Here is a 27,533-nt window from a genome sequence, read left to right on the forward strand (position 1 = left end):
TGTCCAAGCTTTTCAACAAGAGTTCACGTGGTTTCATCCACACAGTGCATTTCAGGGAGGAAAAAAATTAATATATGTGACACTATAACTTTACTCCTAAAAAGGCTTTAGTTTGCTGTCTTAAATTATGGCTTAATCCCTGACTAGATGCAATTTATCAAAATGGTAACACATAAAAGAAAGACAGTAGAAGTTTTGGGAGATATTTTACTAATGTACAATTTTATTAGCGATGTACAATAGACATTTTAATTCTCTATTTATCCTGTCTCCTTGAAGCTTAGTAAATGCTTGTTTGTATATAAAACTACACAATGCCTTTTTGTGAGGACCAGAAATTGTGAAAATCTAAATGCTACAGTATATTTTGTAGTGATTTAACACGTTGTCCAGAAGAGTTACCAGCCACTTCAATGAAGGACTTCTAAAAATATTTCTGATCAAGTTCAAATGCATCTGTTCATAAATAATGATTGGTTTGCTCATGTCCATTATACTGCTAAGTACAAATGTCTCCAACATAAAATACCGTTTCAATACATTTCTCCACATGGACAACTAGCTAATCCAGCCATATTTACTTCTAAACAAGGCTAATACAAATTTACAAGTAAAGTAACTTCAAAATTTATTCAGAATAATTATTTTTCAACCAGAAGCTTTACTTTGGACAATGCAGAAGTATATTGCAAGTGACATTCTGCAGCAGAAGCTGGAGGCTTGAGAATAACAACTAAGAAAGACTAAATATCAGCAATACACACTTTTACAAGAATTCTGACCATTCTGAATGTTAACATCAAAGACCAGATGCTTCCGTTTGTGCGCCTGTCAATCAAAACCTCCACACAAAAGAAAAATTTAAAATTTCCCACAGAACACAGTATTTCAGAGAACATGTTAGACACTGGCATGACATTTCCCAGATCAAATTGGCAACTGAAATTTAACATCCACCTGAGCTTGTTTTGCTAAGCTTACTATTTCAGACAGCTTCACCACCTGAAAAAAAGAAAATAAAAACTTAATTTCAAAACAATCCTAACTTGACTGAGCTGGATCAACCTTTTTAAACAAAGTGATAGCAGGCAATCATCAGTAAGATATTAGAGGGGGTTAGGGGTGGGATTACTATTTAGCTCAGTACTTCTTAATCACTTTTAAATGAAAGATAATCAAGTCTTCTAGAAAACACCTCGGTTAAAAAGGCTGCTTCTCATTTATAACGAAGTATCTTGACAAAATACTAAAAGTTTTAAATTTTATGTGCCCCCTTGTTATTTTGGGAGGTGTTGAGGTGGCCACTCACAGAAGATTCTATATATCTAGAAGCTATTTCTCCTCTGAGTTTTTTTGAAAGCATTTCTGGTTCTTATTTTGATACCTTAAGGAGCCTCATCTTCTCCTGCATAACAACTCTAAATCTCTCTGAATTACTTCCTGCTTAAAATGAAATGTTATAACTGACTAAGCGGTTCTTTGGGGAAAAAAAAAATTCGTAAGTTTCCCCATGACACAAAACCCATCAGATATCTTCTAATTTCTTGCTATACATTTCTTGAACAACTTTTTTTTCCACAAACCAACCAAAACAACACACATACACAAAAATCAGTGTATCTGAACATCTGAATAGCTAATTATCTTAGAAGGCAACATGATGATCACCTATAGTTTTAATCATGCACACCGAAATAGTGGTTGGTAAAAGGAAGTGTTACATTGCATTTTTCAGCCACCTCAACTTAAGTATTTTCTCCCAATTAATAAAGCTAAGCTCTTAGCCATTCTCCTGCCAAGGGGAATAGCTAAGACCTGATCATTGATCTGGTTTTGGTTTGTGGGGTTTAATAGCTTCTGACTGCATAGCTGTTCCGCTGACAAACTATGTACTTACTAACTTATAAAGTACTTGCTTCAGGCACTGGTAGCAACTGGCACTGGGATTTATCCTAAGCTACCTTTAGTTGATTGAGTGGAGTTTTGACTTTTCAATACTCTGCAACAGATGCTATGCTCTGAACAGAATATTCATAACCAGCTATCTTACCATTTTTGCAGCTTCATCCAAGTCATCACATGCAAGGATTTTGAGGCCACTAGCTGTTATTAAAGCTTTGGCATCATCAACTCGTGTACCTTAAGAAACAGATAAAATGCCACTCTTATTGAACAGGAGAGTACTACTACTACTGCTACCTACTAGTCTCATATTTCTAGGAAGCCTGTTCCAAAAGTTAGTGAATAAATCTAGAAAACAACATTAGTAGTTAAAAAGCAGAAGTCTCTTTTTATCAACTTGCCGATCCTCACCATCTAAATTCAAGGTTTGCTTTATTTCTCCATTGACTTCAACTCACAGGTAACTTGCTACACAATATAGAAGCTCAATAACACCTGTCAATTAGGTAGAAATATATTCAAATATATATATGAAGCACACTCACCTTGCAACCGTACCACAATAGGGATTTTTAGCTCCAAATCCTTTACTGCCATAACGATGCCTTGTGCTATAACATCACATCTCATAATGCCACCAAAAATATTTACCAGAATAGCCAGTACCTACAGAATCAATGACAATATTCACGTTAAAAATGGCCAGAGACACATCAGATGAAAGCAGCACACAGCCTTCAGCCTAAGGATAATTCAAGCTCTTTAAGTGTATTAAAGGACTCTGCAAAAGACAGAACATTTCTGTTCTATAGAACATCAGCAACCAAAGTACAGTTCTACAGTCACATACAGCAGAGCAGTTACTTCAGGAAACTGTCAACTATTTATCTTTCCATGTCTAACAGTACTCCAGCAGAGGTACCCCCCACACCAGTAACACCACATACTGAAGAAACTAAAAGACACAGGAAATTTTAAAAACTCATACACAAGACCCTGTTTACACAGCTTACTTAAAAGTCAGCATCCTTAGAGATAAGCTATCTGAAATACATTTTATTCAGGAGGATTAAGTCAGCAGTTAAGGGAACTCAAGTGGTAGAAAGGAAGGGTAAAAAGAACCATGGTCAGAGGTGAAAGATGAAACAAAGCAGGAACCAAAATGAGTAGGCAGCCTTAGATGACAAAATAAACTCAACAAAACATTCCTGTGCAACTGGTTCATAAACAGTAACTTGGTTATCTTGCAATTAGACTAGCTCATCTGTGTGACATTGTTCTTGCTCCTGCTACCAATGGGCAACTTAGGCTGGCTCCCCAGAAGGCTGCTCCAAACAGCCCCTGAACCAAACCCTGAGTGCAGACCATGGCACCAGCGGGCTGCACTGCTCTGTGACTTTCAGCACCAGGAATCCCAGCTATAGTAGTTTTTTCATAAAATAGTGAGCAACTGAAAGAAGGCAGAAAGGAAAAGCTGTATTAAGAAGCCTGTTTGGACACCCTCTGTCCATGCATCAGCAGAGAATTTGCACTGTAAAAACTCATCCCAAATCAGCAACCCTCAGATTCTTCCTTGTTTCTTCTCTCTGTAATTCAGGTGCTCTGTGACTGTGTCCCTCACTGTTCCCTCAATTTGCTGGAAAAATGTGAAGAAAGAACAAGTCTTACGAGGAGTGGCTGATGGAGCTGGGAGAAAAGGAGGCTCAGGGGGGTCCTTTTCACTCTCTACAGCTGCCTGAAAGGATGCAGCAAGGTGGGGTTGTCTCTCCTCCCAAGTAACAAGCAGTGAGACAAGAGGGAATGGCTTCAAGTTGCACCAGGGGAGTTTTAGATTGGATACTGGGAAAAATTTCTTCCCCAAAAAGGATGTTAATCACTGGCACAGGCTGCTCAGGAGGTGGTTGAGTCACCAACCCTGAAGGTATTTAAGACTTGTAGACGTGGTGCTTAGAGACATGGTTTAGTGCAGGACTGGGCAATGTTTGATTTATGGTTAGACTCAATTTTAAAGGTCTTTTCCAATCTAAATGATTAAATGATTCTATAACACTCTTGGAGGGTGTTAAAGATCCTGCATTGGATAATAAGGTCTTTCCAATGAGAAAGAGAATAAGCTCCTCTGGAACATCACTCACTATTTGTTTCTGGCCCTTTCCAAAGACGAGCAAGTGGCACACAAAATTCTGGTGCAAAAGTAGCATACCATTAGCAGGTCTCGCAAGTCATTCCCACATTTTACAGTTAGCTTTTTAAAATAATCTTATTTTTAAAAAGCCCCAAACTGCCAAGTTCCCACTGGAATAAGCATCTCTATGTAGACCATCATACTATTTTTGTGGAAAAGCTCTTCCTCTACTTTCAACCAATTTATTATTTTAATAATATTCAAGCATTTCTGATAAACTTTTAGTAGGATAAACATTAAAGCCTTTCCAAGCCCATTACAAAGTTATTTTATCTTACATTACATATAATCAGTACCTTAGAAACTTGTTCATGCACAGCACAGCAAATATTCACCTCTACAACTCTGCAAAACACAGACCTAGCAGCAAAACTGGTCCAAAAGAAAAAAAAAGTGGAAAACCATCTGAATACTGCTTTCTCTTTAAAGAGCAAACAGTATGAGTTTGACACCAAGATTTCTGTAAAGATTCAAATACAGCTGTAACTTCAACCAGAACACACAAAACTGTCCACTCAGTACACAGCCAAAGAACCTGTTGTTTAAAAAGGTAAAAAAACAATAGATTTTCAGGCCTCCTTCATCTGCACCAGGATTAAGCCAAGATTTTCATCTGCTTTCTTTCTAGTTCTGTGCTTATAAAAACATGTTTTCTGGAGAACATGCACGAAGCATTGTCTTCCACATCATAGCCTGTTTTACCACTGCATAGGACCTTGATATGCCAACTCTTCCCTCACCTTTTTATCAGAGGTAATAAGCTTAAAGGCTTCTGTCACTTGCTGCACTGTAGCACCACCACCAACATCAAGGAAGTTTGCTGGAGTTCCGCCGTGAAGTTTAATTATATCCATTGTGGCCATAGCTAAACCAGCACCATTGACTATATGAGAATAAAGATAGCATTTAGGAATTCAGTTTATAAATCCATTAGGTCATTTAAAATTCATTAAATAGCACATACCTAAGCAGCCTATGTTTCCATCCAATCCTATATAGTTGAGATCTGCTTTTGCAGCATCCTTGTCTCTTTGGTCTTCCTGTGTCCAGTCCTGCATATCAAAGATCTTCTTCTGACGATAGGCAGAATTGCTGTCAAAGTTTATCTTTGCATCCATACACATCACTGAAAGGGGAAAAAACCCCATCATTTAATATCAGAGTAACAACTCAACTGCTTCATGAATGTGTTCAAGTATGTTAAGTCAAACTTGGCAGCTAGGTCATGCAGTCCAAACACAAAGGTTTGCTAAAAAGACACATTTAGCACTGCCAATAAATACAAGATTCTCTCCAGTCTCCCCATATAATCAGTTATGCACAAAAAGGGAAGATTAACTATTTCTTGAGACACTCTAAACCCGAAAAAGCTTAGAACAAGCTGTTAGATAAATCAGGGCAAATTATGCTTTCTCAGATTACACTGCAGCCTGGAAAAGAGCAGGGATGGGGGGGAATGCACCACCACAAGTAATCAGCATAGAATTAATCCCTACAGAAGGTCTCTGGTTTGAGGTTTTTTAATCCATCTTAGTTTTTTGCTTTTAGAACAAATATATATAATGTGTGTGCATGAATGTAAGGACACAGAAACACAATGAAGAAGTCTCTGAGTTGGAAGAAAAAGTGTCAGGAAAAAACACTAAAATAAATTTATGTAGATTTAACAAGCGGAAAATCTACAGTATTCTTTACATCAGAACTAAGCTTCTGCCTGTACAAATGTATCACTTCATTTCTATCCCTCAGTGAAAATGATATAAAAATGACAAGGCACAAGAAACAGATGGGAGAGACTGCTCTATACTGATCATTAAACCACTATTAAAAAAAAAAAAACACACAAAAAAACCACCCCAGTAAGAGTAATTATACACTTTGATGAAAGAGCTACATTCATATTTAAATTTCAAACTGTTGTATCTGAATTCAGTTACAAATACTCTCTACAGCCTTATTTTTTGTAGAGGGGAATTGGCTGTGATTGAACATTAAATTGAACATAAATTGAACTATTCTGCAATTGGATAGGCTAAAAACCTGATAAACATCACAATATTACTTAAACCCCTACAGTCTTTCAAAACATCACATTCCATCAGTTATTTTAATGCCTGAGTCATAAAGGCAGGAGACTTCTAGAAGGTGCTACTATTCTGGTTACCTTTACAGTATCAATTTTGGACGGCTCAAGTTTCAATTCATGAGTTTTGAAAATACCTGATTTCCAGGAATGCCTTTTTGTGGGTAGATGTGCTCTTTTTTTAAAAAAAAATTTAAATTAAAAAACGAAGTCACTTAAGATCATACTTAGCAATTAAGAGCAGATTTCTACTATATTTAGATTCTCAAATTTATCTGCTTTATTAATGCTTTTCAACATCCCATGTTAATACTAACTCCTCTTGCTGTATACAGCTGAAGTTTTAGCACTGTGAAGCAACCAAGATTTCCAAAAACATCAAGGTGTTACATGAACAGTATGACTAAGAAACATTACCAACTCCTGATGCATCTTCCACCATAGGATTTATTTCTATCATGGTAGCATCATATTTCAGAAAGAGATTATATAATTTGATCATATTTTCAGCTGCTTCATCCACCAGATTAGGAGGAAATCCCATTTTCTGGGCAAGCTGAAAGTAAAAGAATGGTTATTGGTTAACTCATGTTAGGGATGTCTCAGTTCAGCTTTTTATTTCAGTTTCAACTGAATTTGTAGATGTAGAACCTGTCCTATCTACTGTCAGGAAAAAACCAAACTCACTCTTAGGTTTGAACAGATTGTTTTCAATACAGAACACTGCCTTATCCTAAAAAAGAACTAATAAAAACTTACTATGATATGCCTTTACATAGCTGTATAAAAGCTAGATAAAGCACTGCCATGTAGTTGGATTTACATTGATTTACCTGAAAATACTTAAATATCTACTTCAAATCTGTTTCAAACAAGGGTTTAAGAAACTCCACAGGTTGAACGCACACACTCCTTACAAAAATTAGAAGCAATCCTCCCATACTTAGTAATGTGTACTTTCCCACATTAACAATTACCCTAACAGCTTGCTCCTTTTTTATGCCTTCTACTATATCGATGGGTTCCTTAATTATCGCCTCAGGATTCTCTGCAGCAATATCTTCAATATTAACACCACCCTGAGCACTGCCTATCAGCACAGGACCCTAGAACAAAAATGAAAAAAAAGAAGCATAAGTAATTTTATATCACGCAATTGAAACTTAATTCTTCCCCTAAGATACCTCACAGCAATAAAACCTTTTTTGTTGAAAAATTTTTAATTTGGACATTTTTCTTGTATGCTCTGAAGAGAGTGTTACTATCTACTCAATACATCCACATAAAACCTTTTAATAATACTTTCCAAATGTCAAGGTGTGTGTTAGGTCCACTTTCTTTTACCAAGGAAAAATTTCCTTCGTAAAGTAAAAGCAGAGCAATTAACACAGATATACTAGTTTTAAATTTTGATAAAAGATTCAACTTCATAATCACACACATTTTATCTTTTAGGTATCACTAGAGAAAAAAATCACATTCTCACCTCCACCTTCTCCACTCACCCCTACACAAACAAAGATCAAATTTCAGGCACTCATTTATTCATTCTACCATGCTCCAACTCCAAGGATGAATGGAGGTCTGCAGAACTTAGTGATAAATTACTGCAAACCATACCTGTTCAGTAGGATCACAACATTCAGTAACTAAAGCCTTCACTCAAAGTAAGTCATAGCAAAACAAAACAGCACTCAATTATTCCCTAATAAAAGAAATTAAGACACCAGAATTTATAGCATTTGCAGCTGAGTTTATTTTTAAAAAAGCTATCTAAATCTCAACAAAAACATCAAGGACTCACTACCATGGAACCTAAAAATCTCTCCTCCAGTTCACAGTAAAGACATACTTGGATCCCTTCAAGCAACCTTCCCTTATCACCACCCATGCATGGATTATGACCCATGGGTATATACTAAGGCAGCATCTCCTATCAGCAGAACTCTTGAGATTAAACAGTCTTATAACTGTTGACAGTTAATTATAGAAAATCTGACCCTGGTTCAGAGAACATGCTTAATAACCACACCACACCCCTCCCATTATCATCCTTCCAAATGGAAATATATACCCGGCAAATTATCTTGCATCTAATAGCAAGGTATGCCCCAATGAATATTTTTGGATAGTCTTATCTTGAACTGTCAGTAAGCTACAAACGGATCATAAAATACTCATTGTTCCATAGAACTGATCAAAGTGAACAGTTTTGCTTAAAACACAAACCCCTGTTGGTGAATAATATCCAAGCAATAAAGTTCCAGTTTCAGCTGACTATTTTAATAATTTTTCCTCTCCTTAAAGGAAGAGGTTAGCAACATCAGGAATAAACACGGTGTGCTATTCAACCTTCACACTTCCTTCTTTTGAAAGGCACTTCCTCATCCTAAGCGTCCTATACAAGTTATAATAATTACAAGCACATCTAAAAAAATTACTTATAGCAGTAAAAACAATGCACATCCCTATCAAAAGGCAACAACCCACACAGTATGCTCAATACATGCTAATAAGATTTATCTTTTATACAACAGCAAGAACAAGTCATGAAAACGTTTCCCTTCTTTATCTAATTTGCTTAAATCAGTTACAGTCAATATTATTTCCATAAGCATCCTTGTTTTTTGTTTACACAATTTTAAGTCTAAAATCCATTCATTCACAGCATTTTAATGCCACCTTGTGGTGTGTACGGTAACATCTGAATCTTCCCTGCTCTATTCCAGCACACATCACAGTGGAGGTGCCCAAGTCACTTAATTCAATACAGCTGCTACTTTCCTATCAAAAAGAACACTACAGAGGAAGAAAAAGGAACAAATACAATATTTAATTCCTAATACTGCTACCAAAAAAGAAATAACAGTAAGACTAGTTTTCTCACCCCTCCATAGAAAATTATTTCATGTTTATTTCACTTCATGCCAGATATACTCCTCTCATTACCAAAACCAGTGCCTCTGCAAACTCCTAAGCATCTGAGCAGACCAGACCCACTTTTTCTGAGCTTCAGAAAACGAAGTTCCAAGAACCGTTGTACCCTGGCTTCATTACAGTTATTTAGCAATTCATGTTCTATGCTCCAAATAGAACACTTGTCTGTCAGAAAAACACTGACACATTTCAGTAACCACATTTGAATTGTAGCCTAAAAGACTACATACCCACCCATACAGCCCATACATGCAGAAAAGACCGGCTTTCATTTTCCTGAAAGCCCTGAAGACAGACCTCTAGGCCCAAATCTTCTCACCCATTCCTGAAGAGCATTAGCATAAGAAAGCTACCAGCACTCTCAAAATCGAGGGACACACCAGTGCACTTCTCAGAACCTTCTCACACTGGAGAAAAAGGATGTTGGATTTATGCATGACCATTTGCTCTTCTACAACACTTTTACTTGTCTTGTTTCTGACACTCAAAAATAGGGTGTACATGTACATGCACACATATAGCTGTGTTTTTAAACTAAGTTTTATAATCTGGTAGGCAAATGCAAATTAAAACCAAAATTAAAATTACTCCCTTATTCTACCCATCTCCCCTTTGGCCATGTGACTCTGGGCTTCAGTTGGGGCTACCACTACTCATTTATTATTCTGTAAATGTAAATTGTAGCATTACATCTTTAACACATTTTAAAACAGAGGCAATCATATAGTCAGATATACTAGAAAACAAAATTTCGCTTGTGTACTTCTGATTTTCTAAAGCAAGTGAACAATACATTAAACAGTTTTGTTAATTGCTTTTAAATTCAGTTGTTACAAGTTAATTAGCTTACTTCTATTTCTAATATTACTCACTTGAAAAGACCTTTCCATTGTTATTGCAAAATAGTATTCTCTCCTGGGATATCTGCGCTCACAGATAAATACTTGATTGCATATCCTGCCCTTCTCTCCTGTCTGCTTGGTAAACAACTTCTTTCCAATCATTTGGGAGGAGACAGCTTTTGCTTCTTCTGGACTAGAATAAAAGAAGCTCAGAATGTGACAAAGAAACTGCTGTAAAAACAGAAGTAGCATTAAAAAAGTCTTATCTAATTTTTGTTATTTTTAATGCTAATGATTAAAATACTGGTTTTAAAGAAAGCAATAGGTTTAATCCGTAATGTGAAACGTTCAAGTTTTTCCACTTGGTTGGATAATTTAGAAAGAACTTACGAAAAAACTATTTTCACTCCTCCTTTGAGGCCACCTTCAAATGTTCCTTTCCCTCTACCACCAGCTAAAACCTGTGCTTTTACCACAAGATCCTTTGAACCTAGAACAAAAGAAAATCCAAAAATTTGTCATCTGTGACAAAGATTAAAGCTATTAAAACAAATTGCTTCAGGTAGAATAACAAAGGCTCCTGTAATTTTATCCCCCCTTCTCCATGCCCACCATTCAAAACACAAACATATGAATCAAAGACTATATTGTAATTCACATAGATTATTCCAAAAATCTTAAATAATCCACAAATTGCAGCTTTAGGCCGTTCTGTGAACAAACCTTGGTAAGTTATTATCCAAAAACGCTGGTGTCCTGATACATCTTTAATACATGTTGGAGTCACAGATGATCAAGCCAGGAAGAAATAGTTAGCACCTCACAGATTAACATGATGAAACTGAGTATCTGACATACCATAATGCAAGGTTTTCCTCCATCAACTGCAAATACCCTCTACCTGTAACCACTACCTTCCCAGCAATGATACATAACCACAAAACTTACCCAAGTCAGCTTGCCAGGTCCACTCTGGCTTCCATCCAGCAGAGCAATAATGCATAAGCTTGAGCGCTTTGCAGAAGCCAGAGGCCTAAACAAACCCACTATTCTTCCCGGAGTAGACAAAATAAGCCCTTTAGTTGGCTTTAACTGTTTAAAAATCCTTTATAAAATATTCTTCTAAGTAGGGGAAACTGGGCATTTGGTTTTAAAAAGTAAAGTGTGAGACTATAACAAAAATTAACTGGGATATTCTGAACTGTCATTGAAAGACAAAAAAGCAAAGAAAAAGAATTTATCAAGTCATTTAGGGCAATAAAGGAAAAAAACCCCAAGTCCTGAGTTACTATTCACGTTCACTTACAGAGAGTACAGACAGCAGCTAAGACTGCAAGATGTTAAGAACTGCCCCATTTGCATTTGTTCAGCACATCCCATCTTTTCTCATGCCACCATCAGCTGAGCCACTCTGATCTTTCCAAGCAAAAAAAGAACTTGCTGTTTCCTTGGATGTTAAAAGAGAACCACGGAAATGCCTAAGAAAAATTCCAGTACTCAAGCAAAACTAGCCACTACACATACTGAGGAAGGTTATGACAGACACAAAAATTGTGTTGGTTCCTATTTTGACTTATGTCCTGCCTGAACAGGTGAAACTAAACTCCAACAGTATCACAAGCTACGGTGGCTGTAAACAGAAGACTCAAGTTACTCCTCCTTATTAGCTATCTGTTGATTTTACTTTTTGAATGTCTACCTAACAATAAAGCTCTGAACTCACACGTGATTTTAGAGTTCTTTTGCACAAGAAGCATGAAGGTTATAAACACACAAGTATATGTAGATTTACTACAGTCTATGCCTCTAATATTTAATTCAGTTCCTGAAGACAACTATTTTTTACTGGCAATCAAGTTAATGTATTTTATAGAAGTCACATGAGACAACTTTTATGCAATTACTTAAACTACAAAGCTTGTTTTCCATTTCCTACACTAAGTCCAGAAGATAAAAAGCTGCTACTACAGAGAAGTTTTCAGAAAAGCCATGGAAGTTCACTCACAGGCACCTTCTTTGTAGCAATTACTCCTCCTAGCAACAAACGCCAGAATCTGAACAAGTCAAAACGAGATCCCAGCTAAAGGTCTGGTAAGATCTCAGCTGGTACATCATATTTAGCTCTGAGCAAAAAAGTAAATTGGTTACTAAGATGATCACTGAAATGAAGAGATTCCCTTACAAGAAATGAGCTTAGCACATCCTTAAATCTATCAAAGGAGACAAAAGCAAGAACACAACTACAGTCTTCAGCCATACCTGTGATGGACAGAGCAAGAACACATGACTACATGTACGTCATTCATTCTGGTTTCTGCTCTACAACAGCCAAAAACAAAAGCCATCTACCAAGAAGAAGTCAGTTTTAAAAAGGTGCAAGGAAAAAAGACTCTCCTTTACACAAAATATAACGCAGCCTGCCAGGAGATATGAAGGAAGCATAGAAGAGTCAAAAGGAACTGGGCAGAGGTATTCTCTCTGATAGTCTTAAGACAACAAATATTAAGGCTGAGGGGAAATGAGAAGTAATTGACTGCAGAAAACAGGCAGGCTAAGAATTGCTCTAAATGGTATGCTCTTTTGTACCTGGGCAGAGTACTGGGCTAAATGCACCTGATCCTAGAAGATAGTTCTTAAAAATATTATTATTATACATTATTATATTTTGTCAACATACAGCCATGGAAAACAGTGAGAGAAAAACAACTTTTAATTTTTCACAGTTTTGGCTGTAACATCATTGGACTAACCCTTATGCAACAACTGAGTCATTAAATGAGCAGATTACTAATGATCCGTAAATTGTTTTCCTCTAGCACTGCAAACTAGCTGCTTGATTGCATAAACAAGTTCAAGGCTCATTTGATCAGCTATGCTTACAAGCAATTAAGCTGCACAGAGGTACCTGAAACAAATTTAAGATAGTACATCCCAAGAAAACCATAACCCATCATGCAGGAAGTTTATTGTTCAATAAGCATTTTTTCCCACAGCTCCTATTTAAAATCACTCTAAAACTAGAGGAAGTGTTTGGTCACACACCTCATCTGCAGTGTCCCAGCAGCACTGTCACACAATCTGACACAACAAAGAACTGCTGATACACAGCAACCCAAGAAAAAAAATTGGAAACTAGCAGCTACCATAGTTTTCTACTCAGTATCAACAGTTGTGCCCTTGTTTTTCGCTTACATGGCTTTGAAATACTGCTAGGCTTGTGTTTCAATGAAAAATAGCAGTTTCTGCCCTAGAGCAGATATCCACACAGAGTTTATGCCAGCAAACACACCATCAGAGAAGTCCCAGCCTGCCTCCAGCCCTCAGCTTTTCACTCCAGCCTTGTTTCTTGTGCCAGTAGAAGTATTTGTGCTATCATGCCTTGAAGCATAACAGAACAGTGATTCCCTGAAGGCAAAAGCTCATCCAGCAGACAGACAGTGCTTCTGCAGACTCGTGCACCATGTTACAGGCACAGGCACACAGGAACTTCAGCGAGCAGGACTTCAGCTTTCAGAGCAGTAACAAATTGTAAAGCCTTAACACAGGGCACTAGAACACCAGTACAGCTAATGTAGGCAAGGCAAGCTACAGCCCAACGCACGAGTCTCAGAACGAGCATTTGGTAAGCATCACATTTCCATGTTAATGGCAGTCAGCCCTAAAAGCACATATAAGTAAAACAGCCAGAAAAAATAATAGGAAATGCTTAGAAAATTAAGAGTAGATACCAATGAGAACAGGTGTCTGAAATCAGAACACTGACTTATTATTAATCTGTTCAGGACAACAAAAGTCTATACATTACTAACACTACAGGTTTCACCTTCAACAATGATTTATTAACTAGACAGTGAAAGACTTATACAGTCAGTAAACAAAACGATCTTCACTTCTATCAATACTAATATTTATTTTTTGAAAGGAATAATTTCTGATTCTGTAACTTAAGCTTTCAAACTGAGAGAAAGATCAATGCATGCAGGCAAGCAGAAAGACATCCACATAAAATACAATCTTCTAATAAGCTTATTAAGAGGCAAGAAGGGTCATTGTTCCATTGTATCTCTGAAAGTTTCTGTGCAAGTGGAAAGTCCAATGATTACAGACAGGCCTTATTAAAACATTCTGCTTTAAAAGTTTCCATTTTGACTTTTGCCAAATCACATTAATTGCCACTTCTCTGCCCAGTACTAACTGTAGCAGAGGTACTGCTTTCCACATATTACAGACACCTTCAGAATCACTATGCAAGCCTAATCTACTCTGACAAGACACACAACAGTAAAAGGCAGTGACAGGTCAGTAACATAAGTGTCAATCAAATTCTCATCTACCATTCAACTGCAAACTTATCCTGGGAGAGACAGAGACCTGTAACTTTTGCTTCAGTATGTATTTCAAAGTTCTTGTACCAGAAGAAGTAACTCCCCATTTATAACACAAGCTAATTTTTTCTTGTTGCACAGATAAAAAAAACTAAGCTTAAACAACACAGATGTATTTACTGGCATTAGGAAAATATGGGTTTGTAACTAGCAACAGGAGTATCAACATAAATAATATGCTGACCCTAATTCTGCCAACAGAGCAGAGAATCTCTTCAGATCTCTTCTGTGTTTTATTAGGAAGTATAGTTATTGGAATTTCAACTTCAAAATCACATTTTTTCAGCATTTCAAACTTTCGAGTGTTAGAAGACTCACTGCATGCAAATCAAAAGTATAATTATTGAAATAATTACGTGCCAGGAATCATCACACTTTCACTGAAAGGACCATACTGGTCAGGAGACTGAACAAGATGTTTTGCTGTTACAAAATATTTTCTACACAAATACTTCCTGACATTAATCAACTGCATCAAGTTCGTCATCAGCTCACAAGACAGGTTTGGTTTTGGCAACAGCTTAAGTCAAGCAATTAAAATACAGAGGTCAAAATTTGAATGTGCTGGTTATACAGGTTTATTTTAATTAGTGAATTATCATCAACAATATGTTTTGATATTTTAACTTCAAAGGAGTGAAGTGCTATAGGAGAAAGCAAAGGCTGAAGCAAAATGTAAGATTCAGATGCTAAAAAAATAACATTTTCCAGAATGTAAGTAAATGTTTGGTTTCTAAACTGCTACTCCTGGTTATCTAGAGATTTTGACCAGGTAAGAAGGACCATAATTGCATGATTTTTTTTAACATCTGAGGGATTTCTGCTTAAGTTTGCCACCTTAGATCACCATCTATGTCCTAGAGCAACTTGAATAAAAAGTCTGGAGTTTCAGACAACCTAAAAGACAGCAGGTAACACAGGCAGATAAAGGACTAACAAGGAAACTGACAATGGCAAAACAACCAAAAAAATACTAGAAAAGAAAGTATGACAGACATGAGTTGTTACTATCACATAGAATAGAAAACCCCAAAAACTTAAATCAGACAGCCAAGGAGGGTGTGGCCTACACTAAGGAGAAAACCATCCCAGCTTTTCACCACAGTACCTGGAATATCTCTTTTGAAGAGCTAATAAAGAAAAAACTAGCACTTTACCTAGGAAAATAATTGCACACATTGTACCAAACTTTGATTTCTGACTAATCAAGCCTGAGATCAAAAATTCTATTTATAACTCTACCCAGGTTTACACATTACTTTTTAAAAGTTTTTTAACAGATACAAGTTGTATGTTTAGGCAACAGATGGGAAAATAATTAACACTGAAAAGTACTTAAAAGGTTTTAGTAACATTGAAAAGAATCCAAAAGGTCTGAAAAAAACCCATCTATTAATCACAGAACTGTCAGCAGGAAAACAGCCAAACCAATTACTGGAGTCGTGTATAAAGCATACCAAAACAGAACATTCTTTATACACCACACAGACATGGAGCTGCACTAGACCTCTTAAACTGCAACAGAAAAAGTAAAAGAGCCTATTTCGGGAGCTTTCAGTCTCCTTTCAAGAACACCGGTTGAAGAAAGGTGAAATATTTTGCATTCAATCTCTCAACACCTCCTATTTTATACAGCTTTATATTTTACTAAAATTTGACAGTCTACCACGCACCTAAAGCTGTGGGATTCACTACCTGAAAACCAAACAAAACCACCAGAACACAAAAGCTGTTTCAAAATATTAATGTCTTAAAAAGTCTTACTTCTCAAATCATCATGAATAGGAATATATGCTATAAAAAAAACCCAGACAAGCACACAATATGTCACTGCCTTCCACTCAATTGTTATCAGAGGAAGGTGTCAGGAAGAATCAAAACTTGAATTACAACAATACATAGCACCCACGGAAGTGTGTCTTAACAAACAACGTTCTTCATTTCAAATAGTGCGTTCTGCTGAGCTGTCTGCCATGACACTGATCAAGCATCTGCTCACTAAAGTCTTTAGGTTCATTAGTCATGTTCTTGATAACACACAAATATCAGCTTCTCAATCAGAACTGGTCACAGTGCTAGCTGGAATGCACACATGGCTACGAGTAAACCATAAACTTGAAGGCAATCAAGTCATGCTGCAGTCTCTTATCAAAGCTTTGAAACAGAACTTACTCAGCTCATTTCTTTAAAATTTAAGTGAGATGCTCATGTAACACTGATGTAGCTACAGACACAGCTAACCTACGATAATCTCTGTTAATGAGAAGTTTGCATTTGCTATACATTGGGATAAAAAGTTACCCATTTCTAAGTGAAGTATTTGCAAAAGGGAAGAAAACCCATGCCAAACTTAACCTTTAGTCAGAAATCTGCTCTGTGTAAATTTACCAGGAACATGTGGATCAGCATTAGGGAAACAGAGCAAAGAGTATTACCAACTGTCTTCATAATGGTCTAAATAAACTATTGATAAAACAGTTTAGCATCTAAAAAGAAACAAAAAATAATTTCATATCTACTGGCAACTACTCCCACACAACAAAAATAAACAATGAGCAGGTGGATCAAAAAAAGTGAAATTTTTTCATTCTGATAGATTTGTTTGGTTTAGTTTGTGTTTTGTTGATTTTTTTTTTTAAGTACTAAATGAAAACTAGCAGGTAAATGCCTACAAAAAACAAAGAAATCCAAAACACTGGAGCAAAGAATAGTATGCCACCACTCAGAATGAGTTCTGGACATGTTCGAGCAATGCCTCAAAACCTCAAGCTCCTTCAGTGTGTGTTCTCCTTTTGAGAAGTTTTCCCTTCCTCATCTCAAGTACCAAAGAAGGCCAATAGCCTTGAATACAGATCGACTCCAGCAAAGTACTTGGCTGACAACCAAAAGCCCTGAATTCCTTTACTAAAGGATGCCAACTCATACACTCCCCAACTTCATTCTTCTGATTCCCAAGAAATTGCCCAGATTCCCACACTCCAGATAAGAGGCATACCTGTGATGTCACAGGGATGACACGGAGCTATAAACCAGCAGCCACACTGCTGTAGGAGCCCCTTCTGAACAAGAACAAAACAAAGGAGTCCTGACCAACGAGTTTCTGGGCTGTTGATTAAAGAGCCATAGACAAAGGTTCTCTCATTTTCCTCCAGCAATATCTGTGCAAGTATTAAAGTAGAGCAAAGGGGCATGCTGATTTGGGAAGTTTTGATCATGCTATAAGCTCACCCTTAACAGAAAGCAAGGTTCTGAAGTTTAAACCATTCTCAGAAGTATTTTAGCAACTTATTTTCGTATTAATGAAATTATTATAACTTTGTATCACTTACTCTCTAAGGGAAACAAGATAAAGAAGGTAGGCAGACAATACCTGAATTTCTGGGACATCACGTCTGAAATAAAAGCAGCTTTTCAAATCTTTTCTACATTACAAAACAGCGTAACTTGCTCTAGAAGAAAAATTATCTTTTTTTTCAGATCTCATTTCTCATGTTAAATCTACACATGAAAGTGAAATTAATCCAACAAAACCTATAACCTCAGGAATCACTACAAATGTGTCCATTTGGAAGTGAATAGAGATCTGAGCATTGCATAAGAGAAAGGAATATGACAACCAATGTCCTCCACTAAAACTCTGTGACAAGCCTAATATGTTTTTCCAGGGAGGAAAATAAAATTCCAAGTTTTAAACTAAGAAAACCCTCCAAACAAACAAACCAACCAACCAAAAAAACCCCCACCTTCTAATGCCTGACACAATAGAAGCTGACTTCCATATTAAATCCAAATTAAACCAAAAGATTTTACTAGGACACATAGTAGGTAAAGTCAAGTCCAAAATTAAAGCTCAATTCTAAATTAAGTATTTAAGCACAGGCAAATGACATTGGATACTTTTCCATCAACAAGCCAGGAATCCAGAATGTAACTACAAGCCATCAAAGTTCTCCCCTCCTGTATGAAGTAGCTGCATTCTGCCAGAAAAGCACACTCACAAAGGAATAGGATTTTACTCTTCTTTTGTAGCCTAAAGATAAGTATGGCTTGCATCTTCTGTTCTATATGCAATCTTGTCACCACCACTGAAGCTCTTCACACAAGACTTCCTCTAACCTTGCTGAAAGTAGAAAGAAAGCCAGGATTTGCACAAAGTAGAGTCTATTACTCATCTCAAGGAAGTTTAAGTAGCTGTATTAGTCTAAACTAATAGAATTTATACCTGACCTATTCCTTCTTAACAAGAAGAGAAGGCTGCTTCACAAGGAAGGCTCTCTCGAAGAGAAGGTATATTCAGAACTCCAAGCAACATCTTACCAAGAAAGACAGAAAAAGTAGCTACACCTTGTATCAATCCCATGTCTACTTGTACATGTTCTCTTTAATATTATACCTATTTCTTTTGCTATTTTGTAAGCTTCATCTGGTGTATTGGCAACCACTCCATGTGGAACAGAAATGCCAGCCTCCTTCAACAGTCCCATGCTCAGGTATTCATGGAGTGATAGCCTCCTCTGTTGCTGTTGTTGCACTTGAAACCCATGATTACTGAGTATTCCTGGACTTCCAGCAAGTACCTGAAGGAAAAGAATAAAAAGAACAAAAAAAGAAAACAAAAGCACATAACTGTTGTGAAAAACTGCTTTCTTTGTTTAGGTTAAAAAAGAGTCTACATATTAAACAAGTATACTTTAGTGTACCAGTGCAAACACCTGAACATTTAATCCTACGCTTCCACATTAGTCATTCGCATCAGGTGTCGTCTTTAATTTTGGGAGGTTTCATTGGGCAGGGGAAAGAGCTGGTGAAACTGCTAGCACTGGCAAGGACTGGCAGGGTTAAAAATCCCTTGAGCATTTAGTTAGCATTTAAGTACTTTAAAAAACCATCTGTAAGAAAAAGAACCTCAAGGAATTTTGTCAGCATTCTGTAACACAAAAATTAACAACAACAAAAGCAAAAAACGCTTGGTGCATTTTTGGTATTTCACTATATGCAAACAAGACCTTAATTTTATACATACACAAAGCAGGACTCCTACTGAATTCAACTAATCCATGAACGTAGATGAGTACCAAAAGACTCATGGTAAAAAAATTACAGAAGAAATTTAGATACAAAACAAGCTTTTGCATTTATTTTTATTTTTTTAGTGTGTACCATTGGCACAAGCACTGTAAAAATTAGCCTGTACTAGGAAGTTTCTAACAAGCTGGATTTTTAAGGTTTCATTTCACTTCAAATAAAGGAAACAAGCAGACGACACATGAGCTTTACTACAGCATTCCAAGCTAGCGAATAGACAGTAGCCTCCAAAGGACTCCTTCTCCAAGCAGGAGGCCCTTTCCTTGGCACGACCCCAAGGGAGAAGCGCTGAGTGACCCGCCGGCTCCGGGAGGCTGCGTGTAACTCGAGAGGGGCACTCACGGCGACCTTCCCCAGAACGCGGCAGGAGGAGAAAGTGGCAGCGAGCGTCACACGCCGTGTCACACGCCGCAGCCTCCCGAGCTCCTTCGTGTCACCGCTGCCCAGCGGGGCTGCAGCCAAAAACATGCCCGCACCCTCGAATGGCATTCACAGGAACCAAGAGCAGAGGTTGGCGAGGTGCGAGCTGGAAGAAGAGTTTAACTGGCACAGCCCGACCTCTCCTAGGAGCAAGGTGACGGCGGACATGGAAACACTGGGGTTTCCAAGCAAGATAGTGGAGGGAGCGCTGAAAAGGAAGGGACAGGGAACCACGGCGGGGAGACCTGCCACAAGCAAGAACAGCAGCTCCGAGGAGCCGTACGCCAAAGATGAGCACAGTGCTACCAGCCCCGCCGCAGGGCAGAGCAGAGCAGAGCAGAGCAGGGCAGGGCAGGGCAGGGCAGGCAGGACGGCGGCGGGAGTGGGATGAGACGGACGCTCCTCTCGACGGCGCTCCGCAGGGAGCGACCGCGACCCCAGCTGGCCCGACCCCGCTTCGGCTCCGACCCAGCCCACCCCCGCTCCCGAGCCACCGCTACCTTCCCCGCGACGGAGCCCAGCGAGGCGCGGAGGCCACCGCCCCTCAGCCCGGCCGACACCCGGCTGCAGATCATGGAGGCCGCCATAGCCGAGCCCCTCCGCCCTCGGGTGCCCCTGGCAGCGCGCACGCGCCACTCCCGCGCCGGGGCGGGGTCACGAGGGCGCGGGGCGGGGCAGGAAGCGCCTCGCGCGGCTCCGCCCCCGCTGTGACGCCCGCCGGGCGCGGGGGGGGCGCTGAGGTGCTCTTCCCGGCCTGTCGTTCTTTCAGGGGTTTTGATTTTAATAAGGGTTATTTTTGCCTCGCAAGGAGCCTAAAAAGGGTTGTAATCCACCCACAACCGTCTGATCGGCCTCGGTCGGCACCGCCTGTGTTAAAAGGGAGGAAAGGGGCACAGCTCCCTTATGCCACGCCCACGCTCCCTCCCCGTTCAGCTTCTGAATGGAATAACTTTCAGTATTTTCACTCTGAGGATTTGTTGTTGTTGTTTTCGTATTTCAGGGTGTTTTCATGCAACAACTCAAGCACACCCATTATTTCTTAAGACAAGGGGGAATGGTTTTAAAGTGAAAGAGGGTGGGTTTAGATTAGATATAAGGAAGAAATTCTCTGCTGTGGGAGTGGGAGGCACTGGCACAGGTTGCCCGCAGAAGCTGTGGATGGCCCATCCCTGGAAGTGTTCAAGGCCAGGTTGGATGGGGCTTTGAGCAACCTGGTCTGCTGGAAGGTGTCCCTGTCCATGGCAGGAGAGTTGGAACTAGATGGTCTTTAAGGTCCTTTCCAACCCAAACCATTCTGTGGTTCTACGACTGAACTGAGGACTAGTGGGTATTGCTAGGTATTCTGCAACCCACCTTCCCCCCACCCATCCCAGGCCCCTTCCCCATGCCACAAACCCTGTTTTTGTTTCACACAGCTCCACACTGCATCTCCCTCTCTGCAATTCAGTGTCTGTACTTTTACTTCGGTGACCTTGACTCGGGTCACTAAGGAACAGAAGCAGGGGGACAGGTGTCCCTGCAGAAACTAGTGACCAGACCTTGTGATTCACAAGGAGGCAAAGCTTCTTCCTTTAAAACAAAAAGGTAATTAGGAAAATAGCATTGGCCTGGGAAATTGGAACAAGAATGTCCTCTACCAATAATAAGGAAAATGCAGTTATTTCTGTACATTATGAACATCAAAGCAGGATCTGAAGGAAAGCCATGTCGGAGCTCCGATTCTTCTGAGTTTTGTAACTTGAATTATCCATTAAATAACTGGACAAGTTGCCTCTTTTTGTTCTGAAACTGAAGATGCATTATCATAACTTCTCCTTGGGCGAGTATTGCAAAAGACTGAGTCACTCTGGGTCACTTATTTTGCTCCTGGTCCTCTGCTGTCCTAGCGTTATTGTCACCTGTTAGCACTGCAGTGAGCTCTGCAGAGTGCTTAGCTCTGCACCTCTGTGTTCAGACACGCAAGGTAGGAGTATGTGTCACTGAACTTGTAAGCAGCTGCAAAATTTTGATAGACCATCCAAAATTTCCCACCACAGCTGATAAAATATTTCTTCCTGCCAAGGGGTAGGGGAAAAAAAGCACTTGAACTCTGTGTTCTTTCTGCCTTCTGTACACACAGTGGCTCGTCACTAGTCATAGGACCTGCTGCAGTTCCATCACAGGACAGTACATGGATGCCATTTCCACATACAGAAAAATCTCCTGACTCCGGGAGATTCCCCAAAATGACCTCCGCCCTGGAAAGGATTTGCAACAAAGTTTACAAGAGGATGTAATGGATCTTGGCAAAACTTCAAACCTTAACTTTAAAAGCCCAAAGCTACTGTTCAGAGATAAGTACTGGCTGCAGGTCAGGAAACCAGACTTACCTCCTGACTCGGTTGCTTGCTACAGCAAGAAAATTGGACAGCTCTCTCTGGGATTTTAATTAATTCTTGCCTTAGCAAATGGCTGTAAAACATTCAGATTACAAGTATTACTGTATCTTCTTCTCACTAGGGGTTACTTATCCTTCCAGTTTCAAGATGAAGACAGTTTTTACCTTATACATCAAAAGAGGAAATGTTACATGGCTGACAGTTTTGAAGGACTTCTAGAAAGATTGAGGCAGCTGCTGCCATTATCTAGAGTCTGATACACAGCTGTATGGAGAGCTTTAACTATCTGGATGCTGTATTGTCTGATTTCCTTCTTGGCTGTGAAAACTCGTCTAACTGGGATGGACTGTAAAAACGCCTGGATTTCTGTCTGATCACCAGTGCCACCGTCTGGCTCTGACTGTCAGCACAAGGTGGTTGTAAGCCCAACTTAAAATCTTAAAAACAACAGTTCTTGGAAATGACACATTCAGCTTTTCTTTACTTTTTACAGAAAAAAGAAAAGATAACGATCTTGGCTACAACCAGGCAAACCCCTAGTGAGTCCAATTAAACTCACTCAGGTTTCTATAGGCTTGGCCTAGTTCAATATCTGACCTACAACTGCAGAGATTGTGCAAGGAATGCACTGTAGGATCCTAGTAGATATCCAAAGATTTTGCTAAATCTCCAGAAACAGATTCCTTCCTATTCAGAGTTTAAAATAGTGAGGTTTCTTGCTAAAGTCAGAATAAGCTTTTTAACACAGGATTGAAGCCCTCTCTGAAAAGTTGTATTTAAAACTATAAAGAAGAAGGGAAAAGGTACATTACAAATGAGAGAGAAGGACCCAAGAAGTTTTAACAGGCAAGCAGGCCAAATAAAGCATCCTGGAAGGCTCAAGCATTATGAATAGACGTGAATTGGCTTTATTATGAATTTATCACATTCACGCAGTGACAATGGTACAATCTGATTTATTTCCCAGACCTTGTAAGCTCCACTGGTTGATAGTTTATAGTTGAAAAACATCAGGAGAGAAGAACAAGAACATATTGCCAAGAACATCAGAGTGAGGAAGGCAAAGCCTCTGCCAAGACCATGAGTTCAGAGGGTAGAAAATTTTTAAGAAGAGATTTATCAGGGGCTGAAAAAGCATCCCAGTACCTGTGGAGAAAACCACCCTGAGCTTTCCAGAGCACTTCTAGTTGAAAACAGGAGGGAAGAGGCCACTTCTTTGGTATGGTAGATGAGTAAACAGGTTTAGCTAATGAAACAGCCAATATCAGAGAAAAAAAATTGACTTTGAAGCAAAATGAGAATAATCCTTCAGTGGTGTCTACCGTGCCTAACATAGCACATCTTGCAGATGGTGAATTCTCTCTGCATTGCTTGTCTGCAGGAGACATCGTGGTTGTCTCCGGACAAACTGCAGAGGTCTATCTAACAGCATGAAACTATTCACTGCACCCATTTGCAATATGAACAGGTTATTCCACCTCTCCTGCCAGTCATACAGAAAAGACAATCCAGGGTCCTTCACTGAAGGTGCTCTGGTCTTTCTCCTGCAAGGATTTTGACATCTATCCTAGCAAACAGGCATTTAATGTGTGCACTCTTGGTGCATTTTTCTACATGAAGGTGCATTTTTCTATAGAATACAGTATGAATATTAATCACTAAGTCACCATCTCTCCCAACAGAAGAACTGTGAAACACCAGGGAAGACTGGTAGGTGAAAGGTTCAACGAAAGCAAAAGGATTTGGTTTACAAAAATGATCTTTTCAGCTAAACTGTGGAGCTCCTTGACACGGATGCTGCAAATGATGGAAATTTACGTTGGCTCAAGAGGAATTCTTAGCAGGTTTAAAGAAGAGAAACAAGAAGAGGGTTAGTAAATACACAAAAGCCACCTCTGCCTTGAGAAGTCACTGAGCCACAGATGGCTGTAGAATAGTAGTCAAAAAACCTGTCATGATTTCTTGTCTACTATATTCCAAACATCCATTGTGGACCTCCAGGTACTATCCTAGATGGATTTTTGTCCTAATAGACACTTATATTCTTCTGATTCAGGGTCCCCTGGGACTGAGTACACCCAGAAGTTTCATTGAAGTGTACTGAAGCACAATTCATCTTCACCAGCCTATGAGTTGCCCAAGGTCACTTAAAATGTTAATGGCAAAGCTACAAATCAAACAGAATTGTCTCACCACCTTCACTCATTCTGATGACTCAGTCCTGTCTGTACACAGCAAAGAAATAATTAACAAGCAATGAAGATAGCACACATGTAGTACAGCTCTAATTTGTCCTGTTGCTCTTGCACTCACCATTATTCTCTCCATATGTAAATGTGATCAGAGCTTATTTACATTTCAACATAAAAACAATATATTGCACTTTGCCAGATTCCACTAATACTGCTTATGAAGCCATACTATTACAGCAAGCAATGATATATGGTAAAAGACAGACATTTAATGGAAGCATGAGGTGTCATGGAAATAATTCTGCTAAAATAAAAGTGAGGAAACAGTTAACAATGTTGCATTTTCAGTATCAGGGTTCAGGATAACAACCAGTTGCTTGAATGCAAGAGAAGAAAAAATCTTCCAAGTTCAAATTTCAGCCAGCAGGCACTGCTGGCAGGACTTTGGTGCCATGCACTACTGTCACATTCCACCCAGCTTCTGTATGCCAGCTTTGCAATGTAAAATATTTAAATACAATCCTCACATCTTCCAGTTCATACTTCTGCTAAGCAAATGTGAATGTATAGTAAATTCCACAGCCAGGGAACCATGTGTATGAAATTCTCAGAAAGATGGATGTTTTCTGGTTGTGTAGCTGCTTTTCAATAAGATGTTGTACACTGTGAGCTTTTCTAACCTGCTTTCCCTATGTGTGCTCTTTTTAGAGAACAGCTGTGTAGTAGTCTTTTTAATTTGACATAAATCTGGCCTGTCACTAACATGGTTAGTCCCACCATTCTTGTTCCCAGCTGCTCTGACTCACTGCCTCCCTCATTTATGAACCTGAGGTGTAAATTGCATCAGGGAACACATCCTGCTGAAAAAGTAATCTCTCTCCCAGTTTGCTGAGTCAGGTTTGGTTTTCTGCTATGTTTAATCTGATTGAACTCTGTCCTGTCCCCTCCCTGTGCCGCCCACAGCATGCTAGAAAACAGATTAATGACAAAAAAAATGGGGGGTTTTGATCCAGATATATAGCTCACATGTATAGTTCATTCAATAACAGTGTCATTCAATAGCAGTGTCATTCAATAACTCTTCAATTAATAACAGCGTTAGCATAAGGAAGAAGGGATTGGGCCTGAAAAGTAGCTGCCTCTTTTCCAGTAGCTGCTGGACATATGCTGGTTTAAATTCACTTTTTTAGCTGTTTGTCTCACAGAAGTACTTTGTCAGATAAAATATTAATAAACAAGTTTAGAAGTACATATAAATCATAATCTTGCAAGCTTTTCAACATACTACTGTGGCAGAGGATTTTGCTACTTTTTTATTCTTGGTTTATTCCCATATCTTTCTTCAGTGGATGTCTGTTCACTATCAAACTCAGAAAACCAGCCTATATTTACTTCATAATCTGCAAAACCTAGCTGCATAGGCATGTCCTAAATAAATCCTAGAATGAAACCAATTAGAACAGATTCCGTCAACAAAATGCTTATTTTCATACAGTATTCTTTATATTAATGATCACAAATTTAAGGTGAAAAAAATTGAAACAAATCTAAACATCTGTATACAAGCAGATTTCAAAATCTTAACAAAAAATCAGCCATTTTAAAGTTCTGTAAAAGGGTAATACTTCACATCTTTGTTGTGATCAAGAGGATGGTAGAGAGGAAGGGAAAATCTTAGCCTACTGACAAATAAAAATACATTGTTTATAAAAGCATACTTTTTATACTCTACATAATCATCTTTATATAATATTTTCATTTAATTGCATCCTGATAACATGGTAAACAAGCTTACTGACCCTATGAACTATTTTTTGTATTTAAAAATAAATCAGTAGAATGACACTAGGTCACCCTCAAGACGTGTTACTAAATGCTGTTTGGTAAAAGGTACAGAAAAATGGTGTACACAGAAAGTAGAATGTTTTCATTGTTTAGGTAAAAAACTTTGTGGTGTTTTAATGTATTGGACCAGAATGAGCTTTGTGGGTGAGGAGTCTTTGATATGGCTTTTTAAAGATCATTATCTTCTTATAATGTAAATACAGAAGTGATATAACTGACTGATGTTTCATCTGGAGATTAGGATACTCCAGCTGCACCAGGGAGACACATACAAATGAATGAGCTTGGTTTACGAAAAGTCTTGTTAGCTTGGCAATTTGCCCAAGATTATTAATTTGTTATTGTTATTATTTACAAATGTCAGTAATTCAGGGTATGGGCTGACATCACAGTTAAGCAGCATGGCCAAATACTGTCAAAGGGCAACACTCAGCCATTCACTCCTGACATGCACTTCATGCCAACACTGGGACCCATCTCATGCTGTATTGAGCCAGTTCAGGCAATTAAACCCCAGAAAACCGATCCCAGAAAATGTTATTATGCTTCAGCCAGTTTGGCCCTGTGACCTTCATATGTAAATAAAAACATCTATACAGTTATTTCAAAACCTTACCAAAAAACCCCAAACATTTTGAAAGGTCTGCAAATAAAAAACTTCTTTCTTTGTTGTGCTCAGTAGGCTGAAGAAGGGGAAAATCTGACAAACTTTACAGTTGTTTATAAAGAAAATGAAAGCTTGTATCTTGTATTCTACAAATCCCTGTAATTTACAAAAATGCGAAAATGAGGGTAAATATTTGCTAGCAGAAACTTTTATTTCTTCTTTATCAGTCAGGAACTGTCTTTCTGCCTCTGGAGCTCTGCTCAGCTAAGTTTGTAGCTTCCTTTTAAAAGAATTCCAACGTGGCACTTCAGAGTCAGACTCTTCACAGACCAGACACTGTGGGCTAATCAAAGAAGGGCCACTTTTTAAATATTGAACAAATCTGCAGTCAGAGACCGACTGGCCCTGACCTTTAAAAACCGAGTCGTATCTTAACTTGTTTTCAGCTGCCCCTCATTTGCACAAACGCTTTTTCTATTCCCTATGATCTCACGAGTCCCTGCGCACTCAAAGGCAAGGAACCCCAGGCGAACAGCAGGACAGAGCACCTCTCCCTCTCGAGCCTGCCTTGGATCCTCGCCACCTTCCACACCAGCGACGTCACCGCCACGCGCATCTTGCGCGCTCCTGACACACCCCCGGGCAAGGGCCTCCCAAAACCCGGGAGCCCAA

The 27,533-nt window shown here is 38.8% G+C and overlaps 1 protein-coding gene across 1 annotated transcript; it reads right to left on the minus strand.

The window, feature by feature from the left end:
• Positions 1-203: 203 nt before the first annotated feature.
• On the minus strand, positions 204-20,470 carry SUCLA2 (succinate-CoA ligase ADP-forming subunit beta). Its single transcript, XM_069010604.1, has 11 exons — positions 20,340-20,470; positions 18,728-18,911; positions 10,340-10,439; positions 9,980-10,142; positions 7,148-7,276; positions 6,588-6,726; positions 5,052-5,213; positions 4,828-4,970; positions 2,448-2,568; positions 2,051-2,139; positions 204-1,002 (listed from the first exon to the last, which is right to left on the minus strand). The coding sequence occupies exons 1-11, from the start codon at positions 20,424-20,426 to the stop codon at positions 928-930; spliced, it is 1,392 nt and encodes a 463-aa protein (XP_068866705.1). The 5' UTR covers positions 20,427-20,470; the 3' UTR covers positions 204-927.
• Positions 20,471-27,533: the final 7,063 nt, after the last annotated feature.

The sequence above is a fragment of the Aphelocoma coerulescens genome, chromosome 1 (assembly GCF_041296385.1).
Source record: "Aphelocoma coerulescens isolate FSJ_1873_10779 chromosome 1, UR_Acoe_1.0, whole genome shotgun sequence".
Taxonomy (NCBI): Eukaryota; Metazoa; Chordata; class Aves; order Passeriformes; family Corvidae; genus Aphelocoma; species Aphelocoma coerulescens.

What these genes read in the sequence shown, in the direction of transcription:
- SUCLA2 (XM_069010604.1), bottom strand. Translation starts at nt 20,426, where the DNA reads ATGGCGGCCTCCATGATCTGCAGCCGGGTGTCGGCCGGGCTGAGGGGC. An exon ending in AAAAGGAGCAAGCTGTTAGG is followed by an intron (nt 6,727 to 7,147) that starts GTAATTGTTAAT and finishes TTTTACTTTCAG; the next exon opens with CTTGCCCAGAAAATGGGATT. An exon ending in GGAAGATGCATCAGGAGTTG is followed by an intron (nt 5,214 to 6,587) that starts GTAATGTTTCTT and finishes TTCCCCTTTCAG; the next exon opens with TGATGTGTATGGATGCAAAG.